This window comes from Gracilinanus agilis, chromosome 1 (genome assembly GCF_016433145.1).
Source record: "Gracilinanus agilis isolate LMUSP501 chromosome 1, AgileGrace, whole genome shotgun sequence".
NCBI classification, from domain to species: Eukaryota; Metazoa; Chordata; class Mammalia; order Didelphimorphia; family Didelphidae; genus Gracilinanus; species Gracilinanus agilis.
The window spans coordinates 93,192,373-93,217,451 of record NC_058130.1 but is presented as its reverse complement, the minus strand read 5'-3'; the positions used below and the strand labels follow the sequence as shown (position 1 = coordinate 93,217,451).

At 51.9% G+C, this 25,079-nt stretch overlaps 1 protein-coding gene across 1 annotated transcript in view; it reads right to left on the bottom strand.

Moving 5' to 3' along the window:
- The window catches only part of COL7A1 (collagen type VII alpha 1 chain), a 49,668-nt gene that overhangs the window by 16,039 nt on the left and 8,550 nt on the right, over nucleotides 1-25,079 (bottom strand). Inside the window, exons 16-75 of the mRNA XM_044676881.1 lie at nucleotides 24,926-25,045; nucleotides 24,518-24,661; nucleotides 24,185-24,310; nucleotides 23,724-23,870; nucleotides 23,476-23,598; nucleotides 22,596-22,748; nucleotides 21,910-22,041; nucleotides 21,356-21,502; nucleotides 20,995-21,131; nucleotides 19,339-19,465; nucleotides 18,975-19,121; nucleotides 18,691-18,863; nucleotides 18,536-18,571; nucleotides 18,420-18,446; nucleotides 18,210-18,245; nucleotides 18,063-18,122; nucleotides 16,694-16,756; nucleotides 16,232-16,267; nucleotides 15,875-15,910; nucleotides 15,709-15,777; nucleotides 15,249-15,275; nucleotides 15,087-15,140; nucleotides 14,849-14,911; nucleotides 13,708-13,767; nucleotides 13,450-13,485; nucleotides 13,158-13,202; nucleotides 12,797-12,832; nucleotides 11,210-11,254; nucleotides 11,026-11,061; nucleotides 10,773-10,811; nucleotides 10,547-10,579; nucleotides 10,191-10,244; nucleotides 10,033-10,092; nucleotides 9,886-9,921; nucleotides 9,635-9,715; nucleotides 9,410-9,445; nucleotides 8,948-8,992; nucleotides 8,651-8,722; nucleotides 8,464-8,508; nucleotides 8,199-8,225; nucleotides 7,712-7,759; nucleotides 7,451-7,531; nucleotides 6,898-6,933; nucleotides 6,765-6,800; nucleotides 6,462-6,542; nucleotides 6,064-6,099; nucleotides 5,763-5,825; nucleotides 4,902-4,946; nucleotides 4,649-4,684; nucleotides 4,487-4,522; nucleotides 4,142-4,237; nucleotides 3,907-3,942; nucleotides 3,756-3,791; nucleotides 3,184-3,231; nucleotides 3,031-3,066; nucleotides 2,619-2,732; nucleotides 1,644-1,844; nucleotides 1,304-1,339; nucleotides 1,141-1,185; nucleotides 606-674 (exon numbers count right to left, since the gene is read on the bottom strand). Coding sequence (XP_044532816.1) covers nucleotides 606-674; nucleotides 1,141-1,185; nucleotides 1,304-1,339; nucleotides 1,644-1,844; nucleotides 2,619-2,732; nucleotides 3,031-3,066; nucleotides 3,184-3,231; nucleotides 3,756-3,791; nucleotides 3,907-3,942; nucleotides 4,142-4,237; nucleotides 4,487-4,522; nucleotides 4,649-4,684; nucleotides 4,902-4,946; nucleotides 5,763-5,825; nucleotides 6,064-6,099; nucleotides 6,462-6,542; nucleotides 6,765-6,800; nucleotides 6,898-6,933; nucleotides 7,451-7,531; nucleotides 7,712-7,759; nucleotides 8,199-8,225; nucleotides 8,464-8,508; nucleotides 8,651-8,722; nucleotides 8,948-8,992; nucleotides 9,410-9,445; nucleotides 9,635-9,715; nucleotides 9,886-9,921; nucleotides 10,033-10,092; nucleotides 10,191-10,244; nucleotides 10,547-10,579; nucleotides 10,773-10,811; nucleotides 11,026-11,061; nucleotides 11,210-11,254; nucleotides 12,797-12,832; nucleotides 13,158-13,202; nucleotides 13,450-13,485; nucleotides 13,708-13,767; nucleotides 14,849-14,911; nucleotides 15,087-15,140; nucleotides 15,249-15,275; nucleotides 15,709-15,777; nucleotides 15,875-15,910; nucleotides 16,232-16,267; nucleotides 16,694-16,756; nucleotides 18,063-18,122; nucleotides 18,210-18,245; nucleotides 18,420-18,446; nucleotides 18,536-18,571; nucleotides 18,691-18,863; nucleotides 18,975-19,121; nucleotides 19,339-19,465; nucleotides 20,995-21,131; nucleotides 21,356-21,502; nucleotides 21,910-22,041; nucleotides 22,596-22,748; nucleotides 23,476-23,598; nucleotides 23,724-23,870; nucleotides 24,185-24,310; nucleotides 24,518-24,661; nucleotides 24,926-25,045 — 4,184 coding nt within the window. The remainder of the gene's footprint in view (nucleotides 1-605; nucleotides 675-1,140; nucleotides 1,186-1,303; nucleotides 1,340-1,643; nucleotides 1,845-2,618; nucleotides 2,733-3,030; nucleotides 3,067-3,183; nucleotides 3,232-3,755; nucleotides 3,792-3,906; nucleotides 3,943-4,141; nucleotides 4,238-4,486; nucleotides 4,523-4,648; nucleotides 4,685-4,901; nucleotides 4,947-5,762; nucleotides 5,826-6,063; nucleotides 6,100-6,461; nucleotides 6,543-6,764; nucleotides 6,801-6,897; nucleotides 6,934-7,450; nucleotides 7,532-7,711; nucleotides 7,760-8,198; nucleotides 8,226-8,463; nucleotides 8,509-8,650; nucleotides 8,723-8,947; nucleotides 8,993-9,409; nucleotides 9,446-9,634; nucleotides 9,716-9,885; nucleotides 9,922-10,032; nucleotides 10,093-10,190; nucleotides 10,245-10,546; nucleotides 10,580-10,772; nucleotides 10,812-11,025; nucleotides 11,062-11,209; nucleotides 11,255-12,796; nucleotides 12,833-13,157; nucleotides 13,203-13,449; nucleotides 13,486-13,707; nucleotides 13,768-14,848; nucleotides 14,912-15,086; nucleotides 15,141-15,248; nucleotides 15,276-15,708; nucleotides 15,778-15,874; nucleotides 15,911-16,231; nucleotides 16,268-16,693; nucleotides 16,757-18,062; nucleotides 18,123-18,209; nucleotides 18,246-18,419; nucleotides 18,447-18,535; nucleotides 18,572-18,690; nucleotides 18,864-18,974; nucleotides 19,122-19,338; nucleotides 19,466-20,994; nucleotides 21,132-21,355; nucleotides 21,503-21,909; nucleotides 22,042-22,595; nucleotides 22,749-23,475; nucleotides 23,599-23,723; nucleotides 23,871-24,184; nucleotides 24,311-24,517; nucleotides 24,662-24,925; nucleotides 25,046-25,079) is intronic.

Here is a 25,079-nt window from a genome sequence, read left to right as displayed (position 1 = left end):
GGAATGCTTAAATTCAGAATATAAAAATAGCACAAATACCAATTTGTACTTTTAAGTTTTACAAAGTATTTTCCCCTATGTGTAAGCATTATCATCCCTTTTTACAGATGAGGAAAATTGAGGCCTAGAGAGATGAAATATCCTAACCATGATGACACATAGTAAATGGAGGATCTAAGATTTGAACCCAGGTCTCCCAAGTATTCTTTCCACTATATCATGCTGGGGTAGGGAGCACCAGAAAGCTGCATTTTTCTCCCATGGAAGGGAAGGGAACAGGGCTTGGGCCCAGGTTCTCTTATATCCCCAGTAAATAGTTTAGGAAAGGCAGCATTAAAATGGTACAAGGGAAGGAACATCTAGGTAGCTCAACGAATAGAGCACCAGACCTGGTTCAAATCTGGCCTCAGACACTTCTTAGCTGTGAGACCCTGGATAAATCACCTAACCCCATTCCCTAGCCCTTATCCCTCTGTTTTAGAGTTGTTACAAAGATAGAAAGCAAGGAATAAAAAAACCCCAAACAACAACCAAAAAACCCCAAACAACAACCAAAAAATCCCAACTGTGTAGGGGAATGAGAGACCGCTTCTGGCCAGCCTGACCTTAGCTCCTCTGAGCCCGGGGGGACCGGGCTCTCCAGAGATTCCAGAAAGTGTCCCTTCCATGTCAACCTGGAGAGTGAGGAAATAAGGGAGTATCAGCCATGCCCCAATGAAGAGACTACTTGACCTGATTAATAAATAAGCTGCATTTCTGTCCACAGTACTATAAGGAGTCTGGGTTGGGGTACCATGTGGATGGTGACCGGCAGCAGTGGCCCAGGACACATACTGGCAGGGAAATTCTGTCCTTGGGGCACTGATAATGATAGCATTACTGTAAGAGGCTGTGAAGAGGACTGAGCACTGGAAGGGATCTGGGAGCTCATCTAGTAGAACCCCTTCATCTTATGCATAAGCCCACCAGAGAAAGCCCAAGGCCAGACACAGCAGAACGGGAGTGGAACCCAGGTCCTCTGACCACTCCACCCCAGGGGTCAAGGGGAAAGTCTAAGAATCTTTCTTCTAAATGGAGGCCTCTTAGGTGGGGGTCAGCAGGACTAGGAAGATGTCAGAAGACAGCTAGGGGATGCCTCACCTTTGGCCCAGGGGGTCCAGGAGGCCCTGGTAACCCATCTCTGCCCTGTAGATGAGATGAAAAGGAGTCAATCCTGCATCCCCTCCCTCTTCCCATTGCAGGAGTGTCCTAGGAAGGGGAAACTAAGGCCACTTGGATTCCCAAGACATTCCAACCTACTCACTTGTTCTCCACGATCTCCTTTCTCTCCACGCTCACCCTGAAAAAGTAAATCATATTGTGGGGAGTGTGTCAAGGATTAGCCCTTCCCCATCCCTCCTGCCCCTTTTCTCAGCCCTCCTTCAGCCTCTCCATAGCATCCATGCAATCATGCTTGCCTCCCTCTCCCCAGTGATTCCCTCATTCTCCCCCCTCTCATTCCCCACTCCCATGACCTTGCAAAGCAATATTGGGATGGAGCTGTGTCAGGGGATGAACTCTTCCCCATCGCACATCTCCCTCCTGCCCCTGTTCTTGTTTCCTCCATACTCATCACCTCCCTATTCTTTGTCCTTCATACTCACCCTCTCCCCCGGCCGTCCAGCCTCACCCAGCTCTCCTGCTCGGCCTGGGAGCCCAGGGATACCAGGTTTGCCTGGTTCCCCAGGCTGACCGGGGGGACCAGAAGCTCCTCTCTCTATAAGAGCCTGGCCTGGAGGTCCTTGGGGGCCCGTGTCTCCTCTGTCCCCCTTCGAGCCTCGTTCTCCAGTCAAGCCGACAGGCCCCTAATACGGGAGGATGATTCCATGAGTCCCCAAAGTATCCCTGTTCCCAGAACCCCTGCTAAGAAGATCTAATACAACTAACTTCCCAGTGACTTAGCTGCGGCTACACTTTGCCACATTCCTTGGAAGAGCCCAAATCACTAGTCCCTTGTGACGGTGGACCATCAATCTAGCATTGGAAAGAACTTTAGAAATCCTCTAATCCAGTGATGGGCAAACTACGGCCCGTGGGCCAGATGTGGCCCCCTGAAATGTTCTATCCGGCCACCCAACATTACTCCTAATCTGATGAACATGATGAGTAAGATACAATACAATGAAACTTTGAAAGAGTTGCCTTAGAAAGACTGACAGATGAGCATTTCCTTTCCTTTGGCCCCCTCTTTAAAAAGTTTGCCTAGGGGCAGCTGGGTAGCTCAGTGGATTGAGAGTCAGGCCTAGAGACAGGAGATCCTAGGTTCAAATCTGGCCTCAGACACTTCCCAGCTGTGTGACCCTGGGCAAGTCACTTGACCCCCATTGCCCACCCTTACCACTCTTCCACCTAGGAGCCAATACACAGAAATTAAGGGTTAAAAAATGTTAAAAAAAAAAAAAAGTTTGCCCATCACTGCCAATCTTTTCATTTTATAGGTGAGGAGCAGAGGCCAAGAAAAATCATTTGCTCAAGGCCACACAGAACTAGAATTCAGACTCTAGTCAGAACTCTAAAGTCAATGGTCTTACCACTACACCATACAGCCCCCTCCCATCATCCCTGACTCTCCCACTTGCCTCCTTGCCCATTGGGCCACGCTCTCCAGGCTCCCCTTTCTGACCTCGGAAACGGTCAGGGAAGCCATAGAAGTCCTCTGAGCCCTCTCGCACAATTTGTCGAAGGGTAGACACCTTGGAAGGGGTGAAGGGAATTGGAAAAGATCTGAGACCCCTCAGGGGTTAAATAGCAAATGCCCAGCCACCACACGCATGTCCACGTCGGAGACCCTCTTCTCTCACCAGAGGACCCTGTGAGGTAACATCTTCTCTCCTATCTCACCTGTTCGCAGGGCTATGGAGTGCTGATCACCCTACTAAAGCACCCTGTCCTCTACCTGCTGCTCCCTCCTCCGGACATCCACCGCTCTGTCCATCCCAGAGGCTCTGTCTATCCTTCCCCTCTCAATTTTCACACTACCCTGTATCTTACCTTGATGCCAAGGGACTCCAGGGATTGTTCTAGGTTCTGGGGGGACACGGAAGATTCAGGGTTATGCCCCCATGTCATCCCACCTTCCCAGGCTCCCTATAAATCATCACCCCCACACACACCCTCACAGCTCCCCTTCAGTGTCTCACTCACCGTCACAGAGCCCGATTCCCCTTTCAAGCCACGCTCGCCAGGGAGCCCCTAAGGGGGAAACAGCATGGTGATGGTCCCCCCAGGTTCCCTGTAGGCTCCCTCTTTCTCCATGCTCCTCCTCCTGCTGTGAGAGGTTCCCAGCAGTGCTGGCTGTTCTAAGTGCCGCCGGCCCCCAGATGCTGGGAGACCTCCCTTTAATGTCTTTTACTCCCAGCCATCCATCTCTCCTCCCACTTTCCTCTGTAGCTGAGAGGGAACCCACAGAAGTCCACAAGGGCCCCAGGAAGAAGGGAATGCGTGTACACATGGGGGCACGTGGATGGCAGGCTGTGCAAGCAAGCAGGAGGAGCTGGTGTGCACCCGGAATGCATGGGGTCCAGGGGCTGCGTGGCTGCGTCTCTGTCTGATGTGAGAACATGTAGACAGCTTTGCCACATTCCGCCTGCATGGGCGCAGTTTCTCGTGGGAGATGGGGCGCCAGGCAGGAGAACTCAGGAGGGTTCATGAGAGGAAGGAGCCAAGCCAAGAGGCCGGACCTGGGACAGACTCAGGGAAGGAAGGGGGCTTTTCACCTGTTCACCTCTGGCTCCTGCTTCTCCTCGGTCACCCTGAGAATAAGGTTGGGAGGGGGAAGAGGGGTGTCAATTCAACCACCAGAGAGCTGGGGGGGAAGAAGGGAAAGGAGGGAAGGGGTCTTTCTCATCCTTTCCCAAGTCAATTTACCTTGGGTCCTGGACTCCCAGATACACCTGGAAACCCCTAAGATAGATGGAGAAACTGAATCTTAGAGGGTATGGGGACTCCTGCCCCCATCCCCACCAGAAAAAGAGACTTTGGGTCTTAGGGAGGGGGCCAGGATCCTGAATCTCCTCTCGAGACTCAGTTTCCCTGGGTGGTCCATCTTCTCCCTGATGCCTGGAATGTTCCTACATGTAGGCAGTGGAGGGAGAGAGAGTACCTGGCCTGGGGGACCAACTGGGCCAGGGAGTCCTGGGGGTCCCTGTAGTCCTGGGGTGCCTACATCTCCACGTTCACCTTTGGAACCATCCCGACCCTGGAAAGAACAAAGTACGTATCACTGGTAGTCCTTTCTGTCCTCCAGGACTCCCCCCTCACAACCACTCTCTCCCCCAACCCGAGAAATGATGGACTCTGAAAGGCTCTATTCCCGGGACTCTATATCCCAGGACGGGGGCAGAAGCAGCCGGGGTTATGGGGAGACCAAGGGCTCCTATATTGAGAGCCTGGAGGTGTGGGGCAAGGATCACGTGCCAGGAGGAACCTCAAAGGAGGGGCAACTCACATCTCTTCCAGGGGATCCAGCTTCGCCCTTGTCACCCTAACAGAGACAGACACCTCAGACCACTTGTCCCAGGCCCAGCCCCCACTGAGTGAGAATGGGGGTTGGGAGAAGGGGAATTATGGGGGGGGGGGTTCCAGGTTCTGGGAGTGGGAGGCTCTTTACCTTCCTCCCGTCTTCTCCAGGGTCTCCAGGCTCTCCCTGAGTGGGGAAAGAAGATACACCATCAATGCAGAATATTAGCTCCCCATCCCCAGGTACCTAAAGTTGTGTTATCATAGAACACACTGATGTGGAATGATTGAGTGTGACCACATGTGTCCATCTCCCCACGTGTCCAGTAGGACTGTCCAAATGTATGTGATTATGGACCATTTGGGGGCCAGGGAGCCCCCTTCCAATCCCACTCCAGACTCACATTTTTCCCATTCAGCCCTGGTTTGCCATCATCTCCAGGCTTCCCCTATCAGAACAGAGTCAGAAAACATTGGAGATTAAGGTCAGGAGTCCCTCAGGAGTCAAGATCAGAGTTATAACTTTTAACAATCACCCCACTCGGTTTAAAAATCCCAAGGTTTGGGGGTAGTTGGGTGGCTCTGTGGATTGAGAGCCAGGCCCAGAGATGGGAGGTCCTGGGTACAATTCTGGCCTTAGACAATTCCTAGCTGTGTGACCCTGGGCAAATCACTTGACCCCCATTGCCTAGCTCTTACCACTCTTCTGCCTTAGAACCAATACACAGTATTGATTCTAAAACAGAAGGTAAGGGTTTAAAAAAAAATTCCAAGGGGGCAGCTGGGTAGCTCAGTGGATTGAGAGCCAAGCCTAGAGACGGGAGGTCCTAGGTTCAAATCTGGCCTCAGACACTTCCCAGCTGTGTGACCCTGGGCAAGTCACTTGACCCCCATTGCCCACCTTACACTCTTCTGCCCTGGAGCCAATACACAGTACTGACTCCAAGATGGAAGGTAAGGGTTTCAAAAAAAAAAATTCCAAGATTAGGGGGCAGCTAGGTGGCTCTGTGGACTGAAAGCCAGGGCCAGAGATGGGAGGCCCTGGATTCAAATCTGGCCTCAGACACTTCCTAGATGTGTGACCCTGGAAAAGTCAACTCCTATCTTCTGCCTTGGAGCCAGTGCACAGTATTGCATCTAAGATGGAAGGAAAGGATTTTTTAAAATAAATAGCCCGACTTAGGTGAGGGGGAAGGGAAGGAATCCAGTACTGGATGGAACAAGAAGAGAGGATGAGGAAGAAGCCTCAGGCCAGCAAGACTTACAGTCACTCCAGGAAGCCCAGCAGGTCCAGGGGGTCCATGTTCTCCTCTCAAACCTGGGAGTCCCTGAAATAGTCCCTGTCTGTTGGTGTGGCAGACCTAAGTATGGAACATCCCCTTTCCCAAACCCCCAAAGGACACCCTCACCCAAGGATGGGGCTAAGGCTTCCCCCAGGAGGAAAGCTGAGGCCATCTCACACACACACACACACACACACACACACACACACAGCTCCTAAACTGACCCAAGCACACAGTGGGGGCAAAGCCATAGGCAGTATTCTGCCCCTCGAGATAAACTCACATCTCTTCCAGGCTCCCCAGTTTTGCCAGTGTCACCCTGGGTAGAGAAAGGGAGGAAAGTCGGGGGGTTTCCAGGGTCACTTGTGCCCAGAGACAACGGGGTCAGTGTGTCCTTGTATCATGTGACCAATGGTCACTAGGTGGGGATGGTGGGGGTGCCTGTTATCAGGGAAAGGTGAGGATGAGGAGAACACTCAGAGAGGAGACCCTGCGTCTGGGATGTCTGAAATGGGGAAAATGGACTCCAGGCCTCTGGGCCATCTTGGACACCATCCCTCCCATTTTCTCCGTAAAACATGTCGAGAGCCAAATGGAGCCGGCGCTCTGAAGGAGAGGGCCAAGCTCAGAACGCCTTGTTAAATGGGGCTAGAAGGCCACCTCCTTGACTCCCAGACTCACCCTCAGGCCAGGGGGTCCTACTGCTCCTGGCTTCCCATCCAGTCCATTCCGACCATCAGACCCAGGGGTTCCCCGCTCACCCTGGGAAGGGAAAAGAGCCACGTGGGACAACTCACCCCAAACAGGCATCCCTGACCCTTCCCCTAAAGAGTGGGCAGATGAGCAGGAGCACCCTCTCTCTCCACTCCCCGCCCCCCCAACAAGGCTGGGGAATGGAGGCCCCAAGAGGCCATCTTCACCACCATCCCCTTGCATCCAGCACAGGGAGGGATGGGACATGGACTCCTTCTTGGTCCTCCTCACCTTCTCTCCAGCTGGGCCTCGGTCACCTGGTTCTCCCTGAACAAAGCAAACATGAGGGACTGGTCAGGAGGCATGAAAGTCAAGAAAGGGGTAGATAAAGGCAGAATGACAGGGATGAGGAGGATGCACTCACCCGGGGTCCAGGGGGCCCTCGTAATCCTTCAGTCCCCTGTGAGGAGGAAGGGCAAAAGCTGTGATCCTCTTCTGAGCTCCCAAATCTCACTTCCTCTGGCAAATCTTCCCTGGCCACCTCCTCCCCCCCCCCTTAACTCTGCAGTCCCTGGGCCATGTTCCCTATCTCTTGGAATGTGGAGCATCTTCCCCTCCAAATCCTGCCTTCTTTGGTTTCCCTCCAGAGCCAGCTCAAACCCCACCTCCCACAGGAGGCCTCCTTCCATGCCTGCTCATGCCTACAAGCAATTGTGTACGTATATGGGCATTCACATGGTGTCTTCTCCAGTTTGGTCTAAGTTCCTTGAGGCCAGGAACCCTGTTCTTGCTTTACTTTGCATTTCCAGCATTTATCCCAGTGCCTGGCACAGTAAATGCTTAACAGATGCTTGGTGACCAAGCGATTGACTACATGCCTTTCTATCAGATCAGGAGATAGTCTGGGGAGCTTTCCAAGGAGACCCAATAAAACCCACCCTCCCCCCACCTCCCCAAAGGATCCACCTGATACAGACCCTCTCCCCAGGAGATCCTGGGGGTCCAGCATCACCCTTGGGGCCCCGAGCCCCATCCTCTCCAGGGTCACCGGCCTCCCCCTAGAATGAGAGAAGCTTTAGTATGGGGGTTGTCCAGCTGGGGCTGTCAGCCCCACAACCAGCCAGGGAGGAGCAGCTGCTGGAGGAAGGGGGAAACCCCTCCTTGATGCTTATGGGCACGGCCCCCCAGTTTCCTCCCAGACCCCCCACACACACACACACACATCCAGGCTCTAGTACCTTTGTTCCTTTCTCTCCAGTCCCTGGAATTCCAGGCCCTGAATCCACCTACAGGCAAGGAAGGGGGCAGTGGGTAGAAGATGGGACAGGCATGGGAGGGACCCAGGATACAGAATAGGATATAGGAGGGGAAATAAGAGGTGTCATTAATATAGAAGGGACCTTGGGGGATACAGGAAGACATAGGGACACACATAGGATGCCTGGGGAAATCTAGGGAGGTATTGATGGATCAAAGGACAAGCAGTTTATTCACTTTGGGGGCATAATTGTAAATTGCTTTCCAGACTAGGTGGACCACTAACAGATGGGAGGAAGAGAAAATAAATGTTTACGAATTGAACTTAAATTTTTTGTTAATTTAATTTGAAATTAAAATTTTGCTAATTAAAATTTGCTCATTTTAATTAAAAAAAAAACACATAGGGAGGGCATACCAGAGGGCCATAAAGCAGGGATGTAGAGGAAATATAGACTCCCAACTTACCAATCTCCCAGGGGGTCCTGGTGGCCCCTGTGGAAGTAGTAAATTGAGATCAGAGAGGTCAGGGAAAAGGATTACCCCTCACAGGGCTGGGCATTGCCCGAGTTCCTTCACCTTGACTGCTAGATATGGTCCCAACTCTTCCTTCAATTCCCTTCTGGACATTCTTCAGTCCCCTTTATAAACAGCTCATCACTGACAGGAACCCAACTCCCTACTCCAAATTTCAAATTCTAATTCCCATATACACCAGGAGAGGGTCACTCACCGGTTCTCCACGGTCACCTTTGGGACCCGTTAGTCCTGGACTGCCCTGGTTGGAAGGGTCAGGAGTCAAGAGAGTAAACAGAGGAGTGGGAAAGAGGTCATAGGGGAACAAAAGGGGAATTTTAGAAGGTGAGGAACATGATGGAACAGATGATGATAAGCGTGGGAGGCTTTGATGGGAGACTTACATTTTGTCCATCCTCTCCGGGATCACCCTGGTCTCCCTTCTCACCAGGTGGGCCCCGAATGCCGGGGACCCCCTGAACAGATATAAACACAGGACTTAGTGATCTCCCCACCAAGACCCAAAGTTCATAGACACACACCCCAAGAGCAAAGTTCCCTCTCCCATCTTCAACCCCCAAGAGAATCCAGCCCTCCTTTTTTAAGATCTCAAATTCCTGGCTGAACTGCTTGATTCTTGCTATACTCCTTGGCCTGCCATGCTGGGGAAAACATGGAGGGTGAGAGAAAGCCCTACTTACCCGAAGACCCCGGTCTCCAGGCTTTCCAGGCAGTCCTGTCTCACCCTGGAAACAAAAACACAGAGTTATAGAAACAGAGAGAGACAAATGTAGAGACTGACCCATCGAGAGAGACAGGAGAGAAAAATCAGAGACACAGATGTAGAAGGAGGCAAACACAAAAATGAACAGAAACACTGATCTCGAGAAAGACTCAGGAGGCAGCAGACTTTGGGGCTCATGCTTCTGTCTGAGAAGGGGGCTCAGAATTTGTGGAGGTGGGACAGGGAGCCCCCTTCCCATCCTGTGCTTGCTTAGCTACAGGCAGGAGAAAGGGCAAGGCAACCCAGGCAAAGTTTTCCCCAGTCCTAAGACTGGCCTATTTTGTATCAATAGTTAAGGTTTGAAGGGTCAGCGATCATCACTGAATAGGGAGCCCTAGAAATGGGAAGGCGGGAGAGCCAGGTTGGGGGGACATCTCACCACAGGGCCTTCATCCCCCTTCTCTCCAGTTCCGCCCTGTGGAGAAGACAGCAAATTATTCCTCCTTGATCATGTTCCTCTCACCCTCACTGCTGACCCCATTGTAGTCATTATACTTTTCCAACCAGCCTCCCTCACCAACATTGCCATTCTCCAATTCCTAGTTATCTCCTCCCCTTTGACCCACCCATCGGTCACCCCCTACTATCATTCCCGCCGTCTTACATCTCTCCCTCGGGGGCCCATGGGTCCTGGAGGCCCTGGTCGTCCCGGCTCCCCTTTGTCTCCAGAAGCCCCAACCTCGCCCTGGGGACAAGGCCAGAGTTAGGAGTCTTAAACATGAGACGCTCACACACACACACACACACACACACACACACACACACACACACACAGGCAATGCTTTGCACACAGTAGGCTCTTAATACATGTCTCATGAATCGTCACTGTCCCAGACAGGCATGGGGATGTCTCACCTTGGGCCCAGCTCTGCCTGTGAGGCCAATAGCACCCTGTGGGGATGGAGAAGATGAAAAGTTGGGGTGTGAGCATTGGAGTCGGCCTCCTTGGGAATCCCCTTCCAACCCCTCTGCCCACAGACCCTCATCCTCCCACTCACTTACACGATCTCCAAGCTCTCCTTTGGGGCCAGGATCCCCAGGAACACCAACTCCAGGTAGACCCTATGGGGGGGAAAAGAAAGAGGAAAGAGATGAGTTAGAGAAGTCCACATGACCCACTTTCTCATCTTCCAGATCCCTTCTCTGCCCTACCTACTCACCCGATCCCCTTTGGGTCCTGGAGCTCCTCGGGGTCCCTCTGGGCCCAGATTCCCCTGCAGATGATAGAAATGTTAGACCAGTGTCCACCTCCTCCCCCGCAAGCTGTCTCAGTGCTGTAAGCACAGCAGCCCCTAATTCCTTCATGGTCCCCAGCCACCCCCCACAATCCCCAATATAGCTTCCTATAGCACTGAACTCCACCCTTGGATTCCCTTTATTCTCATTGTTTCCATTTAGTTGCAGCTTCCCACCCCCAAGACCCACAACCCTCCTCCCAGGGCCCTCTGACACCCCATCCAGGATGATAAAGAAATCAGACCCTACAAAACTCCCAGGGGCCCCAGCCTTCCCCTACCTTCTCTCCTTTCACTCCAGCACCATCAAGTCCCTGAAACCAAAGAGATACGGGGGTTGGGGCCCTTTGGAACATATTGATTCCCAAGGAATGTTGGATTTCTGGGGGTATAGGAGGAGGGCACATTCTGATCTTTGTGAGGTAGCTGGATATGCCAGAGGAAGGGACTTGGGCCATTACTCTACCCTCCAAGTTCCCATCTCCAAGCCTCAGCACCCTTACTCACTGCGACCTCTCCAGGTTTGCCAGGCTCTCCAGGTTCTCCCTAAAATGGGGAGAATTATGGGATGAAAATGGGAGTCCACTGGGACATATGGTCCCTTCCCATATACACACAGGGGAAACTGAGGCACAATAAGGTCATATTCCCCAACATCTTAAAGATCTGGGGCAGGGGCTCAGTACCCAAGAAGGAATGGGGGCATAGGGGCAGCCTTATGAGGATTTATTTAGCCTGGCTTGAGCTCTGTCTGAGTTACCTTCTCTCCCCTTCGACCAGCTGGTCCTGGAGGTCCCTGTGAAGAGACAGAGCAGCTCTTCTCAGGGAAAGGAGGGAAAAAGGGAGATACAGCCCCCATCTCCCGTCTTCCTTTCCCTCTCCCCTCCGCCATATGTCCCTTTCCCATCCTTTTCCATCCCTTCTCACTTATTCCCCATATTCACCTCTGGGCCCTCAGCTCCAGATCTCCCTGACAAGCCAGGCTCCCCCTGTTAAGAGACACAGACCCTAAGGAGGGGGTCTTCCTCCCATGTCCCCTGGAGCTACAGTCAGAGACGGGCGGGGGACGAAAATATCATGGTCACAAACTGCTCCCCTGAATATATTCTCTGCTCTCTGTCTCCTGTGTTCAATAATCTAGACCAAGTGTTCCAGGCATTCGATACATCCCATAATCTCTGTTCTAGACTCTGTCCAGTGTCAGCATTCTGCTTGGGTCTCTTCCCAGTATGTTCTGCCATCATGCATGGCCTCCTCTGTAAGCCTATTTGGTGTGTCCTATGAGCACCCTTCAGAGTCTGTATCTCATGTGGAGTACTCAGAAGGGAGTCACTGCCATAGAATACATTTGAAGGAAGAAGAAAAGAGCCCAGGAAAGAACGCCCTTGAAAAGCTCTCTCTGAGACAATGGCCTGGTCATGGGAGGGGGGGGTAGTATTGTGAATCACAGGGGGCTTGGGGAATCAAAGAGAAGTTATTTAGGGCAACAAGGGCAAGAAAGGGAAGGGGATAAGGTCCAAGGCAATGGGGAAGGGTGTTGGGGACCAAGGAGACCATGAAGGGATGAGAAAGGGGGGCTTTGAAGTACTGGGAAAGTTCTGGAGGTATAAGTTGGGTCTAACAACTCCATCATCTTTAGGGGAACTGGGGTCCAGAAAGATCCAGAGAAGCCTCTAGATTCAAAGGATTAAGAGGCAGCTAGATAACACAATGGATAGAGGGTCAGACCTGGAGTCAGGAGGGCTGGGTTCAAATTTGGCCACAGATATTTCCTAGCTGTGTGACCCTGGACAAGTCACTTAACTCCCACTGCCTACCCTTTACTGCTCTTCTGCCTTGGAATCAATACACAGTATTGATTTTAAGATAGAAGGTAAGGATTAAAAAAAAAGACAGAAATTTTAAAAAAAAGGTATTGGGTGAGCAAATAGAAGAGAGAGGTGATTTGGAAGAGGGGTCTCTGGGTAGAGGGGTAATAGAAGAAATGGATGGATACCTCCACACCTGGCCCCCAACCCAGTCAACCAATCTGAGAGCCACAATGTGCCTGAGAGAAGAAGAATCTTGGGGCTTAAGGTCAAGCCTCTCATTAATCCCAGTGAAGAAACCAACCCAGGCAGAGGAAGGGGTTTGGGGATTATAGGACTTGGTACTAGAAGAGACCTTAGAAATGATTAAGACCAATGCTCTCCTCTAAGAGAGAAGGGAAATGACTTATCCAAGATGCCACAGGGCCAGGATGTCCCCTTCGCCCCCTTCCACATCCTTTGTTCCAAACCCAAGGCTCTTTCCATCAAGCTTATATAGACATAGCAAGCCAGGGACAGAGCTGGGATTTGAAGCCAGGTCTCTAGATTCCCTGTTCAGGAACTTTCTGCTATACCACACTGGGTCCTCCTCGGCCAACAAAACATTACCTCAACACTTCCTGAAGCTCTCTGGTAGGCAACATGCTTGGGGAATCATTCCACAGCTCCAGGAAAGGAGGGAGAGATGAAAGGAAGACAGGGGGCAGCAAAGAAGGGGCTTACCTGCAGCCCAGGTGGACCTGGGAAGCCCCGATCACCCTGATGGGAGAAAAAAGATAATCAACTTAGTCCTCATGTTTATAGCACTTTCCTTGCAATAGCCCAGTAAGGTAGAGAGTGTGAGAGTTTATATTCCCAATTTAAAAGTGGGGAAACTGAGGCTCAGAGGAATGAATGACTAGTCCAAGGCCACAGGCCACATATACAGTAAAGTGAAGGAGTGGGGTTCAGACTTCCCCAGACTATCTCATAGCTTCCTAGCTAGAACGAGGGAACCCCATATCCAGGGAAGCTCCAGCCATGGGATTTTCTCACTGATTCTCATCTCCCAGAATCATTCCCTCAACCCAGCATATGGACTCACCTTCTCTCCAGCTTCCCCCAATGACCCTGGCTGGCCTGGGTCTCCCTGGAAGAGAAAATGGCAGAGAATATAGGTAAATAGGTAGGAAGCGCTAGCCTCTGGACTCGGCCTCAGATCCTTGACCCCTCTCTCCTCCTGGCCCTCCTCACCCATTTGCCTCAGTCTTACCCCTACCCCAAAAGTTTGACGATTGGTCTCCCCACAGAAGTACTGACAGATTAGGGGAAGTCAAGCTCTAAAACAAATCCAAGTTTCTTGACCCCTGGTTGCTCCCTCTGCCCCTAAAACTCACTTTGCTTCCTGGTTCTCCTGGTGGTCCTCGAGGACCCTAGAAGAGGTGAGATTTAGTGAATCAAGGCTAGCTCAGACAGAGAGAAAACATAGATTCCTCCCCAACATTCTGGGTCCCTGTGCTGGCAAGATGCCAATCATGGGAGCGCCATCTCCATCCCATCTTCCTTTCTCCAAATTCTGACCCATCGCCATCCTCCCAAATGTGGGATCTCCTTCACTTCTTCCCCCTACCCTTCTCCTACTCATCCCTACTCACTCTGTCTCCTGGGTTCCCTTGTCGCCCTGGGAGCCCTGGAAATCCATCTTCGCCTTTGCCCTAATGACCAGAAGTGTGCATGTTGGGTGGGTATGAGAGATGCCCAGGAGGACACACCAAGGGGTGGGGAGAGTCTTTATTTCAGGTTTAGTGAATGGCTACACACACCCAAGAGTCAGTGAAAAGGTCAGAGGGGAAAGTAAGGGAAGGTCCACCCCCCCCCCCACTTTAGACCATGAGTTCCATTAGAGCAGGGGTCTTATCAGAGCAGCATAGATTTTAGGGCCCTTAGATACCATACGGTCCAAATCCTTCATTTTATCAGAAGAAAGTTCAGATCTCAAAATAGAAAATAATAGGCTAAAAGTAATACAAATTTAGTAATTAGCAGAATCAGGATTTGAATGCAGATTCTAGGACTCCAAATCATGTGTTCTTTTCGATGTCTCTTACACTATCATGTCTGGTACCTTCCCCAACCCTGAGAAGTGCTTTGCATACATTAGGTACTTAATAAATGTTTGTTGACTTGAACTGTGAAGGTATCTACCAAAGTTCAGATTTCTCTTTTTGGCATTCAGGACCTTCTAATTTGGTGCTACCTGTTTTTCCAGCCTTGCCACCACCCCCCACCCCAGCTTGCCTTTACTCACACTGTTCCCCTGGGCCTAGAACATCTCCCTCCCCTTCTTTGCCTCCTGTATCCCTGTCCATCCTTTAAAGCTCAATTCGAATGCTGTCTCCTCCAGAAAACTTTCTGTGACTCAGCCCTGTTGGTGATGACCATGGCTCCCTCCATTCCCCAGCCCCCATAGCCCCTCTTCAGGGAAATTTACTCATGTTCCAGGGCATTAAAATGATTTGTTTGTGCTTTATCCACCTATCAGACTGAGCTTCTTATGGTTCCCTACCTTGTCTTAGCTAAAATGTTTTACCACCCCTAGAATCTAGCAAAAGGATCTCCAAATAGTAAGGACTTACTAAATGGTGGCCGAACTGTGACTTAAGGGTCAGAGAGGCTTAGGGATGGGTTCGATAAGGAAAGTCACAGGGGACAAAGTAGAGAAGGGTTTGGCATCATTGGGGAGCCTGTGCCCACAATTCTCTTAAGGGACATTTACTCAGTTCTCCACTCCCTTACCTTGTCTCCTTTCTCCCCACGAAGTCCAGGGGGACCCATGGGCCCTGGATTTCCTGGGAGGCCCTGGGAGGAGAAGAGTTATAGCACAGGTATCACAGGGGGAGGAAATGGGTCAGACCCAGAATCCCCCAAACCCATGAGGAAACAGCCCCACAGTAACTCACTTCAGGAAGTATGTCCCTCAACCCTTTCCAGAAGGAAAAGTCTTTATAACTCCTCTCCATGGCCCCCCACTCACCGGAAGCCCTGGGTCACCCCCTCCAACACCTCCACTGCCTGGTCCAGGAAGGCCCTGGGAAAAGAGGATCCTGGTTAGGGTAAAGGGAAGGTGGGAGCTCCCCAAATCTCAGCCCTTCCCCCTAGATGCCCTTTCATGCCTCTCCTTCCCCCATTCACTTACCGGCTCTCCTCTCTCACCCTTGTCACCCTGCAAAGCAAATCATGAGTGACCACCTAGAATACTCCCCTGTCCCAGAGCTCCCCCTTTCCCCAACCCCCTTCCATTTCCCTTCCCACAAGTTTTACAACCCCCTATTCACCGCGTCCCCCCTGGAGACCACTAGGGTCTAGGCTACATAGGGGAAAGGAGACAGCTGGAGGGGATTTGCAGGCAGAGAGGGGTTGGGAGAGATGAATGTTCAGAGATGACACCTTTATTGATGCTCCTCGGGGCCCTGGCAGGCCTGGGTCCCCATCTGAGCCACGGGGGCCTGGAGGTCCCTATGAGTAGGCAGAAGGGCAGGGAGAGGAACAGAGTCATAAAGAGGCAGGTTTCTAGAATCTTTCCCTCCTGTCCCTCCCCAACTCCAACCCACTCTTCCTCCATCCCTAGTCCCAGTCATTCCAGAGCCCCAACCTACCTGGACACCCGGCTCCCCCTTCTTGCCTGGCAGCCCTGTCCCTCCTCCTGTAACAGACCCAGGCTTCCCCTGCAGGAGCAAGCAGTGAGGAAAGATCATGATGGTGGTCACTACTCTCCTCAGCCCCCAAAGGGCATTGCCCTCCATCCTTTCCAGAATGACTTACCGGCTCCCCCTTCTGCCCTGGCAGGCCTGGTTCCCCCTGCAGAGCAAAGAGAAATGAGGGGGTGGTCATGGGAAATAGATGCCCCTCCGCCCCACAAATCAAAGGAAGCAGATTCAGGGTAAAACTTCTTCCTCCTCCTCCTCCTTCATGGAGCCTTCCTGAATTGAGGCTCTCTCCTGGGGTTAGCTGTATCCCTTACATCCATCATTACACATCAGATCCCTAGCTGGTCCCTTTTATGGGTGGAATATGGATTTGAAGGACGTAAATAAGGAGTCAGGCAAGGCACATAGTTTGAGGAAGGCCACTGGGCAACAGGGGATGGAAGAAGTGATGGGGGGAATGCATGCTCCTTACCGCTTCCCCTCGAGGGCCAGGTCGGCCAGGAGAGCCCTATAAACAGAACCAGAGATCAATCTTCATGTCATGTGTATGAGCATGGACCAGAGAATGAGCAGAGCCATACCAAGGGTGGGCAACCCAGAATTTTCTAAGGAACTTGCCTCGGGGATGAATGTGATTCCTTCTCACCCTCATCTCAGGCTATCTGGTCCTCTGTGGACCCTACACAGAAGGATTCCCCCCTCTGCCATCTGCCAAACACACACACCACTTCACTGTGGGCTGCTCTTCCCAGCAGGAATACAAGAAATTGGAACGAACCCCACCACCTCCCAGGGAGAGCCTAGTGAGACTGCAGGACCAAGGAACTGTCCTGGAACCATGGACCACCACCATCCCTCGACTTTGCCCCAGGCACCAAAATTTACACATGGCACTGCGTAAAAGGGAACTTTAGTGGACACAAGATCTACTCACTGTCAAACCAGGACTTCCAGGGTTCCCAGGGCTGCCTGGTCGCCCATCTACTCCGGGGAACCCCTTTAAGAAACAGAAAGTTCAGAGGCCAAGGTGAGAGGAAATGGTCCAGAATTAAAACTAGAACACAGAGCATTATAGATAGGGCTGAGGATTGCCCACCTTACCTTCCCCTGAGGACCCAGAAATGTTTTTCCTTTAACATATAACATTCATAACTTATACTAATAAAAACAAACATAAAAATAGCTAAAGACATAAATATAGCACTTACTTGTGGGCACTGTGCTAAGCACTTTACAAATATCTCATTTGGTCCTCACAATGACCCTGGGAAGTAGGTATTATTATTATCCCAATTTTACAGATAAGAAAACTGAGCAAAGGTTGTAACCTGCTATGGGTCAAACAGCTAGAAAGTGTCTGAGGCCAAATTTGAGCTCGTCTTCCTAACTCTGGGAGGGAGGGAGAGAGGTAGGGAGGGTGGACGGAGGAAGGGAGGGAAGGTGGGAGAGAGGGAAGAAGGAAGGAAGGAAGGAAGGAAGGAAGGAAGGAAGGAAGGAAGGAAGGAAGGAAGGAAGGAAGGAAGGGAGGGAGGGAGGGAGGAAGAAGGAAGGAGGGAGAGACAAAACTAACATTACTGCAAAGTTCTCTCAGTCCCTGACCTTTGCAAAGAAGGTATTTAGACAATATTCAGTTGTGTTTTGTTTTTGTTCTTTCTTTACTTGGCATACTGGCTGGGTGACCTGGGATAAGTCACCTCTCCTCTCGGAGATCCAGGTAACCTTCTTTGCAGAGGATAGGCAGACTTAAATTGCTAGATTTCCTCATCTGACAGCTCTGGAGATGGAGGAAATCTTGGGTCCAGTCCCTATACCTTCTTGCACTGCTGTAATCATTGTATATGTTGTACTGCAGGTTCTCTGAGTTTCTTTCAGCTCAAGGGCCACCTCTTCCATGAAGCCTTCCTTGACTTCTCCCAGCTGTTAGTGATCTCTCCCTCCTAGAATATTCCTGAGGCCCTTCCTCTCCCTATGAGGCTGTCTCCTTCCTCACTGTTAGATTTGAGAGAAGGCACAGGCTTGCACCTTTCTCCTCTCAGGGCTTCATACCCAGTAGTTGATGAACTATGCTGGCTGACTTTAAGTGAAGTGAGCTTGCCTCCTCTCTGGGATTTCTTCATCCAGCCTCTACCAATCAGCCAGCAAAGAGCCCTTGATGGAGAGTGATGCCTATTCTGATTGGGGATGGAGCAAATGAGGCTGCCTAGAGCATGTGGGGGGAGGCTGCCTCATCAGGTGGTCCCCAGAGTCAGGAGCACTATGGGGGGAGGGGTGGCCGAGCCATTGGTCACTCACTCCTTACTCACCCTCTCCCCCTTCTCACCACCTCCAGGTAACCCCTGAGGTCCAGGAGGGCCGCTTCTGCCCTGAGAGAAAAGAGTGGGAGTGAGAGGGGAGGAAGGGTCTGATGACCCAGGAAAGTAGGAAGGGAATAATAATGGAGGGGCAGTTACCGGGTCTCCAGGGGGGCCAACTTGTCCTTTCTGGCCCTGAGAGGACATAAGGAACAATGAGATCAGAGCCACAGACCATCCCCTCCCCAAGTGTGACTCTCACCCCCCCCCACTCCCCTCCACAGAACCCTTCCCTGTCGCTCTGATTGCATCCCCTTCCCCTCTCACTCACTCTGTCCTGTCCCTCTCCCATCCCCAGTGCCTACTCACCGTGGCTCCAGGCTCCCCTTTCTGGCCCTGAGGACATACGGGGGTCAGGGGGGAAAGGGTCAGATCCAGGCTCCAGTTCCCATCCCTCCTCCCTGCCCCAGAACCCCTGGACACACCTTTGGACACTGTGATGGGCAGGGCGAGGGCCTCGGCTGTGGACACAGAAAAGGCCTCCTTGGAGCTTAAGCAATCCAAGTCCGCCCCCAGAGACACCTTCCAAAACCCATCCTTGACACCCCGGGTCCCCTCTGCCCACCCGTGCTTCTCTCACCTGAGTGCCAGAGGCTGCCTGGCAAAGAGCAGTAGCCAAGCCGCCCACTGCCTGCTCCAGGCTACGGGCACTGTCCACAGCCATAAAGACGGGGGCAGGATCCACGCCAGCCACCAGACGCCTCAGCTGCTCTGGTTGGGCGCCAGGCATGCCCAGGACGAGCACAGAGAGCCCTGCCAGAAGGTCCCCCAGGGGTCATCTCTGTGTCCATCCCTCCTAAAGTGGGAACAATTGTCCCCCTAATATGTAAAGCCAGGTCACCCTCCCAAAGCTGACCCCCTCACCTGCAGCCTGGGCCTCTCGAGCGGGACTGATGGCATCGTCCCCAGAAGGCCCATCCACCACCAGCACCAGCAAGCCTGGCACGTGGGAGCGTCGCCCGCTGCTGCCAGGGCCCAACAGGTACCTGTAGGCCGTAGTGATTGCGACACCTACAGGAAAAAGGAACTTTTACACTATCCCCAGGATCGCCCCTACCCCAGCCACCAAATTCCAGATGCCAGTGAGCCCACAAGCCACCCCAGAGAGCCAGAGAACCCAAAGAACCATCCCAACCCTGGAAAGAAAAAAGAGAGGCAGCAGGCGAGAAGGGACCGAATCTGTGTTGCCCCACTCTAGGCCCTTCCTCTCGCCTTCCCGGCTCCTCACCAAGATTGTTTCCACTCGGATCTGTGTAGGGAATGCCCTGGATCCGCTGGAGGATGGAGTTTCGATCATAGGAGCCGTTCAAGGGGACCAGGGGGGACGGTCGGTGACTGTAGGCTACAAGCCCAACCTGCAGGGGAAGAGGTGGAAGAGCCGAGATGTGTCCGGTCAGGCTGGAAGCCTGGCAACATCTTGGAACGGAGTCATAGACATTCTTCAACCCAACCTTAAAGCCTAATTCACAAGCCTTAGCTGATCCCTCTGCTGAGGATCAAGGTCTCCCCCCACCCCAAACCTCCCTTAGCACTTCTGTTTGCACCCCTCTCTGATGGCAGGGATTCCGCTCTTGGTGCTTGTGTCTCATCCACCCCCTACACTGAGCTCCAGAGCCCAGCAGAGCAGGGCTTGTTTAATCCACGATGGTTATCCGCTAGATGTATTGGAAAGGCATTGGCTTGGGATGAGCCCTGAAGATGGGCTAGATGGGGGGAGAAGGGAAGGGGCCATTTATAGAGAGAGAAGGAGCTAGAGGGGTCCCAGGAGGATGTGCTGATTGAGATGGAAGGGAGTACCCCAGAGTAAAGGCAGGCCTTGTGTACTCGGGACAGCTCAGAAGGAGTTTTATGGCCAAGGGTGGGGAATTATAGAGGATTCGGGGTTAAGATTCTATTAAAAGAATATAGGATAGTAAAGTTTAAAGAAGTTAAATGAGTGGTCCACATTTGCTAGGCTAAGAAGCTCACTTCTTTCACCCTTGAGATGGTAGAGGCCGACTCTGATAAATGAATAAAAAGAAAGAAACAAGCATCTAGTAAGCCCCTACTAAGTTCCAGGCTCTGTGCTAAGTATTTTACAAATATTATTTCATTTGGAAATGAGGGTTTATTTGAAAAGAGGCCCAATCAGGAAGAAATCCCAAAAAGCCTTCATCTGAGGTCCAAGAGTAAAAGCAGTGCCAATTAGCAATAAAAAAAGGCCAGATAAGCCCTATACCAGGAACTTGGGATTAAATCTATATAAATCTATAACAAATTATGGGATCAGAGAACCAAGAATGGTGAGACTAGATGGAATTTTACAGATGAACAGAGTGAGATTCAGGAAGGACAGAAACAAGTCAGGGTGACTCAGTAAACAGCAGATCTAGAACAAAATCAAGGTGCTCTAACCTGTGGGGCCAGGACTCTTTTCATGGCAATTACCTAAGTAAGGTTAGACTACACGTATAGATTAAATCCACTGGCTGCATTCTGAACCACAAAATCCCTTCATTCTCTACTTAATATTATCTGTACTCTTGTACTGGGGAGGCACCATGATGTAATGGGAAGAGCTTTGACCTGGGAGTCAGGAGATTGGGGCTCCCAGCTCTGCCAATCCCTAGCTATGTGTGCAAGGGACTCGGTTTCTCTATAACACAAGGACACGATGTCTATGATCCCTTCTAGACCTGATGTTCTATGACTGTGCAAAGAACAGGAACAGAATGAGCTGGGTATAGGAAGAAAGGAGGAATTCCTGAAAAGGAAAAGAAGCCAGAAAGGGGCCAAGATTGCAGGTAGAGTGTCTCTCAACAGGTGAAGCTGCTGCCTTTGTAACTATAAGTGGGAGCAGTAGGAAGGAACCCTTCCTGGGCTGGGGCAGAGGACAAGGAAATACCTGCATAGCATCTGGCCCAAGAGGCCCCAGAGCAGATACCAGGCGGCTGAGGGCAGACTTCACAACACCTGAGTGATGCTCATTGTCCCTAGTGGCATGGACCAGGAACACAACATCCGCCCGGCCATGTGAGCAACCTATAGGCAGGGGAGGGGAGAAGGTGTGCCCAGAGGTTCCCATTATCACTGGCTCCCCAGACACACCATCATTACCTCTCAGTGTCACCCACCACTCATACCTAGCGGAACTAGTTCTCCCAGCTCTCAAGTCACCCCCTCTTGAATCTCTGGCCAATGGATGTCTTCTACCAATCCCCCTAACTCTATACCCACCCCAAATGCTTGCCCTGTGCCCTGTTTACCAATGTGTTGAGTGAGTGAAGCCTCAGGACCTCGGCTACTTCCTTGGATGGGGGTTAAGGAAAAGGTGTAGGAGACGCCAGGTTCCAGTCCTGTTACTCTTTGGGAGTGCAAGGAGCCTGGAAGTGTCTGTTGGGACCCAGGGGCAGCTACCAAGGTAGGAAAAAGAGAGGTGATATAATAGAGATTAAGTATGAGGGACATCCCCCCACCACCAATACACAATGGATTCCTGCCACTAGACAGCTCCCCAAGGCTCCAATGGACAACTTTAGACCTCTAAGGCCCCCTCATAAAAGCCTAGGTACACATACAGTATCCCAACATGCAAATGTTCCAAATGCTCTGAGGATGCCCATATTAAACAAAAGCACTAGAACTCTTTTCCCATATAAAACCTGGAGATTTCCTCCCAACATAGCATTGAGAACCCTCTACCCAAGTATATAATCTCCCAAGAGAATATGCTACTGGTAGGGAGAGGGGGAGAGCTAAGTCTTCTCCAACACCCACACTGAAGAGTCTCTCTAGATTGCCTATTGCCAGACATTCTTACTGTAGCCAGAGCCTGGAAGTGGTCTCCAAGACAAGATGTAGCTAGATGCCCCTGGAACTGGGGTCCAAGCCAGTGTCACTGAATCCATTGAGGTCTCCACAGTACGAAGGTCAGTGGTAAGGGAGGGAAGGCCTGTGGGCAGGACCAGGAGTTGGGTATTGGGTCATGGGAGGTAAATGGTGTTAGGAATGGTGTCTTGAAAGGGGAGATATGGTGCTTGAGTGGAATTGAGTACAAGGAAATATTCTGAGAGAGGGCAGACTTTGAGCTTGGATAGGGGAAGAGTAAGGGGCGGGAGAGAATGAGGGATGGGGCATGAATGTCCTAAAGAAGCCTCATGAAGGAGGAGGAAAGAGGAGAGGGAAAGATCAGAGAATTTGAGCTGTTAGAGATGGAAGGAAACTTAGAGATCAACCAATCCCATCTCCACTGAGGGCCAGAGAAGGGAACTGACTTACTTAGGATCATGCAACTAGTGGCAGAACTTAGCACCCAGGAGCTCTGATTCCTCATACAGGCATCTTTCTGCTACAACAGACTGTCTGGGTCAGGAAGGAATTGCCCCAAAAGAAAAGGTGTAGTGCTTGGTTCAAGGATGGTGATGTGTTCCACAGGGAGAAGGGAAAGTAGCATAGAGGTGAGAGTTTCAGTTTGGGGGGAAGAGTTCCCAGGTGTCAGTCTCTTACCAGTTCGGACAGATAGGGTCACTGGTGTGCTCTCCCCGGATCCAGAAGGACCCAAAGTGCTCAGGGTCACATGGTACAATGTCCCTGGCTCCAACCCTACCAGGTCATAGCGGCTGACTTCTGGGCCCAGGACCCTGGACTGCTCTGGGCCTCCTAGAGGAGAATGAGGGAGGGAGGTAGAGAAATAGGAGCTGAATACAGATGGAGAAGAAGATGATGATGATGATGATGATGATGATGATGATGATGATGATAATAGATAACATTTATATAGCACTTACTAAGTAAAGTGCCAGGCACTGGGCTTTACAATTACTATCTCTTTCGATCCCTTCAACAACCATAGTAAGTAGGTACTCTTTTTGTCCTCATAACTAAGTCATTTGGGAAACTAAATGACTTGCCCAGGGTCACGCAGCTAGGTAGTGTCTGAGGTTGGATTTGAACTCAGCTCCTCCTGAATTCAGGCCCAACACTCTATCCACTGTGCCACCTGGCTGACCAGAGGAGACATGGAGGATGGAGGAACCAGGTGATGGGAAGAGGCAAAAAAAGACTGGAGATGGGGGAAGAAAGAAGTGTAAGATGAGGACACAGAAATAGAAGAAAAGAAAATAGGGAGAGAACAGGAGATGCCAAGAGATAGGAGCTTTGGAGAGTGGCAGAATGGAGATGGGGAGGAACAAAAATAGAAGATAATGATGGAAGGAAAGCCTTCGTCCCTGGACGAAGGGAGATGGCCATGAGAAATGGGAGTGGGGGGAAGAGATGGAGAAGATGGAGATGGGGGGCTGGGCAAGGCTCTGGCTCCTAAGCCCGATCTTCCTAGGTACTTTGGAGTGTAATGGGGAGGGGGAGTCCTGCCTTACAGCCCCCTCACCTTCAGGCCGCCAACGGAGCCGGAACCCGCCCGACCCGGGCACAGGATCCCAAGCCAGGCGCAGTACCCGCTCCTCACTGTGCTGGAGCCGAAAGGAGCCCGGGACAGAAAGAGATGCTGGGGCTGCAGGGAAGGATAGAGTGGACAGAGGATCAGCCAGCCCAAATCAGTCAGTCAGCTGGGCTTAGGCCCCGCCCCCTTCTAGAGGCCCCGCCCCCTCCACCACTCTTCTCCCGCCCAGGCCATACGTGTGGTCACTGTGAGGCTCACGGGCGCCCCCTCGCGGTTCCCGATCAGTGCGGTCACTCGGACTGTATAACTGACCCCTCCCTCCAGGCCCCCAATCTCAGCTGAGTCCGTGTCTCCTGGGAGCATCCGGCTGCTCTCTGGGCCGCCTGTGGAGGGGCGACAACAGGAGAACAAGAATGGGGGGAGGGGCAGAGAGGTTGGAGGGGGGAGGGGAAGGCGGGGGAAGGAGTGGGAGGGAGGCATGGCCCCAAGGGATGAGGCACAGATGGACAAGGGCTAGGAAGAGGCCGCCCTAAGGAGGTCAGACCCTCCTGTAGCTCATTAAAGGGAGGGAGAGTTGAGGGGTGATGAGAGTGCTCCTAGGGTTAGTGATGGAGGTCTCTAGCGTCTAGGAGAGGGTGAGGAGTGGAGGGGGGTCAGTGGCTGGGAGAATTCAGGGCCAGAAGACCAGGGCTCGTACCTTCTCTCCTTCCCCACACCAGCCTGTAGGAAGTGGCACCAGGGACTCCCACCCAGGTCACACGTACGACGTCACTGGATGAGTCAAGAATCTGGAGCCTGGACACAGCACCTACGGGCTCTGGGGCTGGGGGACAAGGGACCCAGGACACCATGTCAGACTGCCATCAGGAATAGAATTAGGGGCACTGGAGCTGGGACTGCAGGTTTGAGGACAATCAATCCTCATTTGGGAAATCGGTGCAGAAGTGATGTGATAGAATCTGCCCATTCTTAGAATGTCAGCTGGTTGGGTTCAGGAAATGATCAGATAGTCAGCCTGGACACAGCTTACCCGTCCTCACAGCCACAGATGCAGCAGGCCCTTCCAAGCTGCCCACCTGGGCTGTTACTCGCACTGTGTAGTCTGTGTTTGGTTCCAGCCCCTCGAGTTGGGCTGTTGAAGCGTCCCCAGGTACCAGCTGGGATTGTTCTGGCCCTGGGACAACAATAATGCATTCTATGACTGCTAGCTGGATGGTGTCCCCTTGATTCCTCCCAGCCAGTGATTCCCACCCAGCCCCATTCCTCCTGACCAGTGGTTCCTCTCCATCAAGAATGATCCTCCTTCTCCAAGCCCAATCAGACATCAAGGCCCCCCACCATCCTGGCTAGATGAGCCCATTTGCAGAAACCCTGATGACCCACTGATCCACAAGTACAAGACCCAACAGTGTCTGCCCATCCCAAGCCTCCACTCCACCTCTGCCTGAGTGCCAAGAGATCCTATAGCCTGTGGCTCCTGGGACCCCGGTCCAGGTGATCCGGACAGATGAGCTCCCAGCATGAATCACACGAAGGGCAGACACAGACCCTGGAGAATCTGGGGGAGACAGAGGTGGATTGGGGAGAGAGGG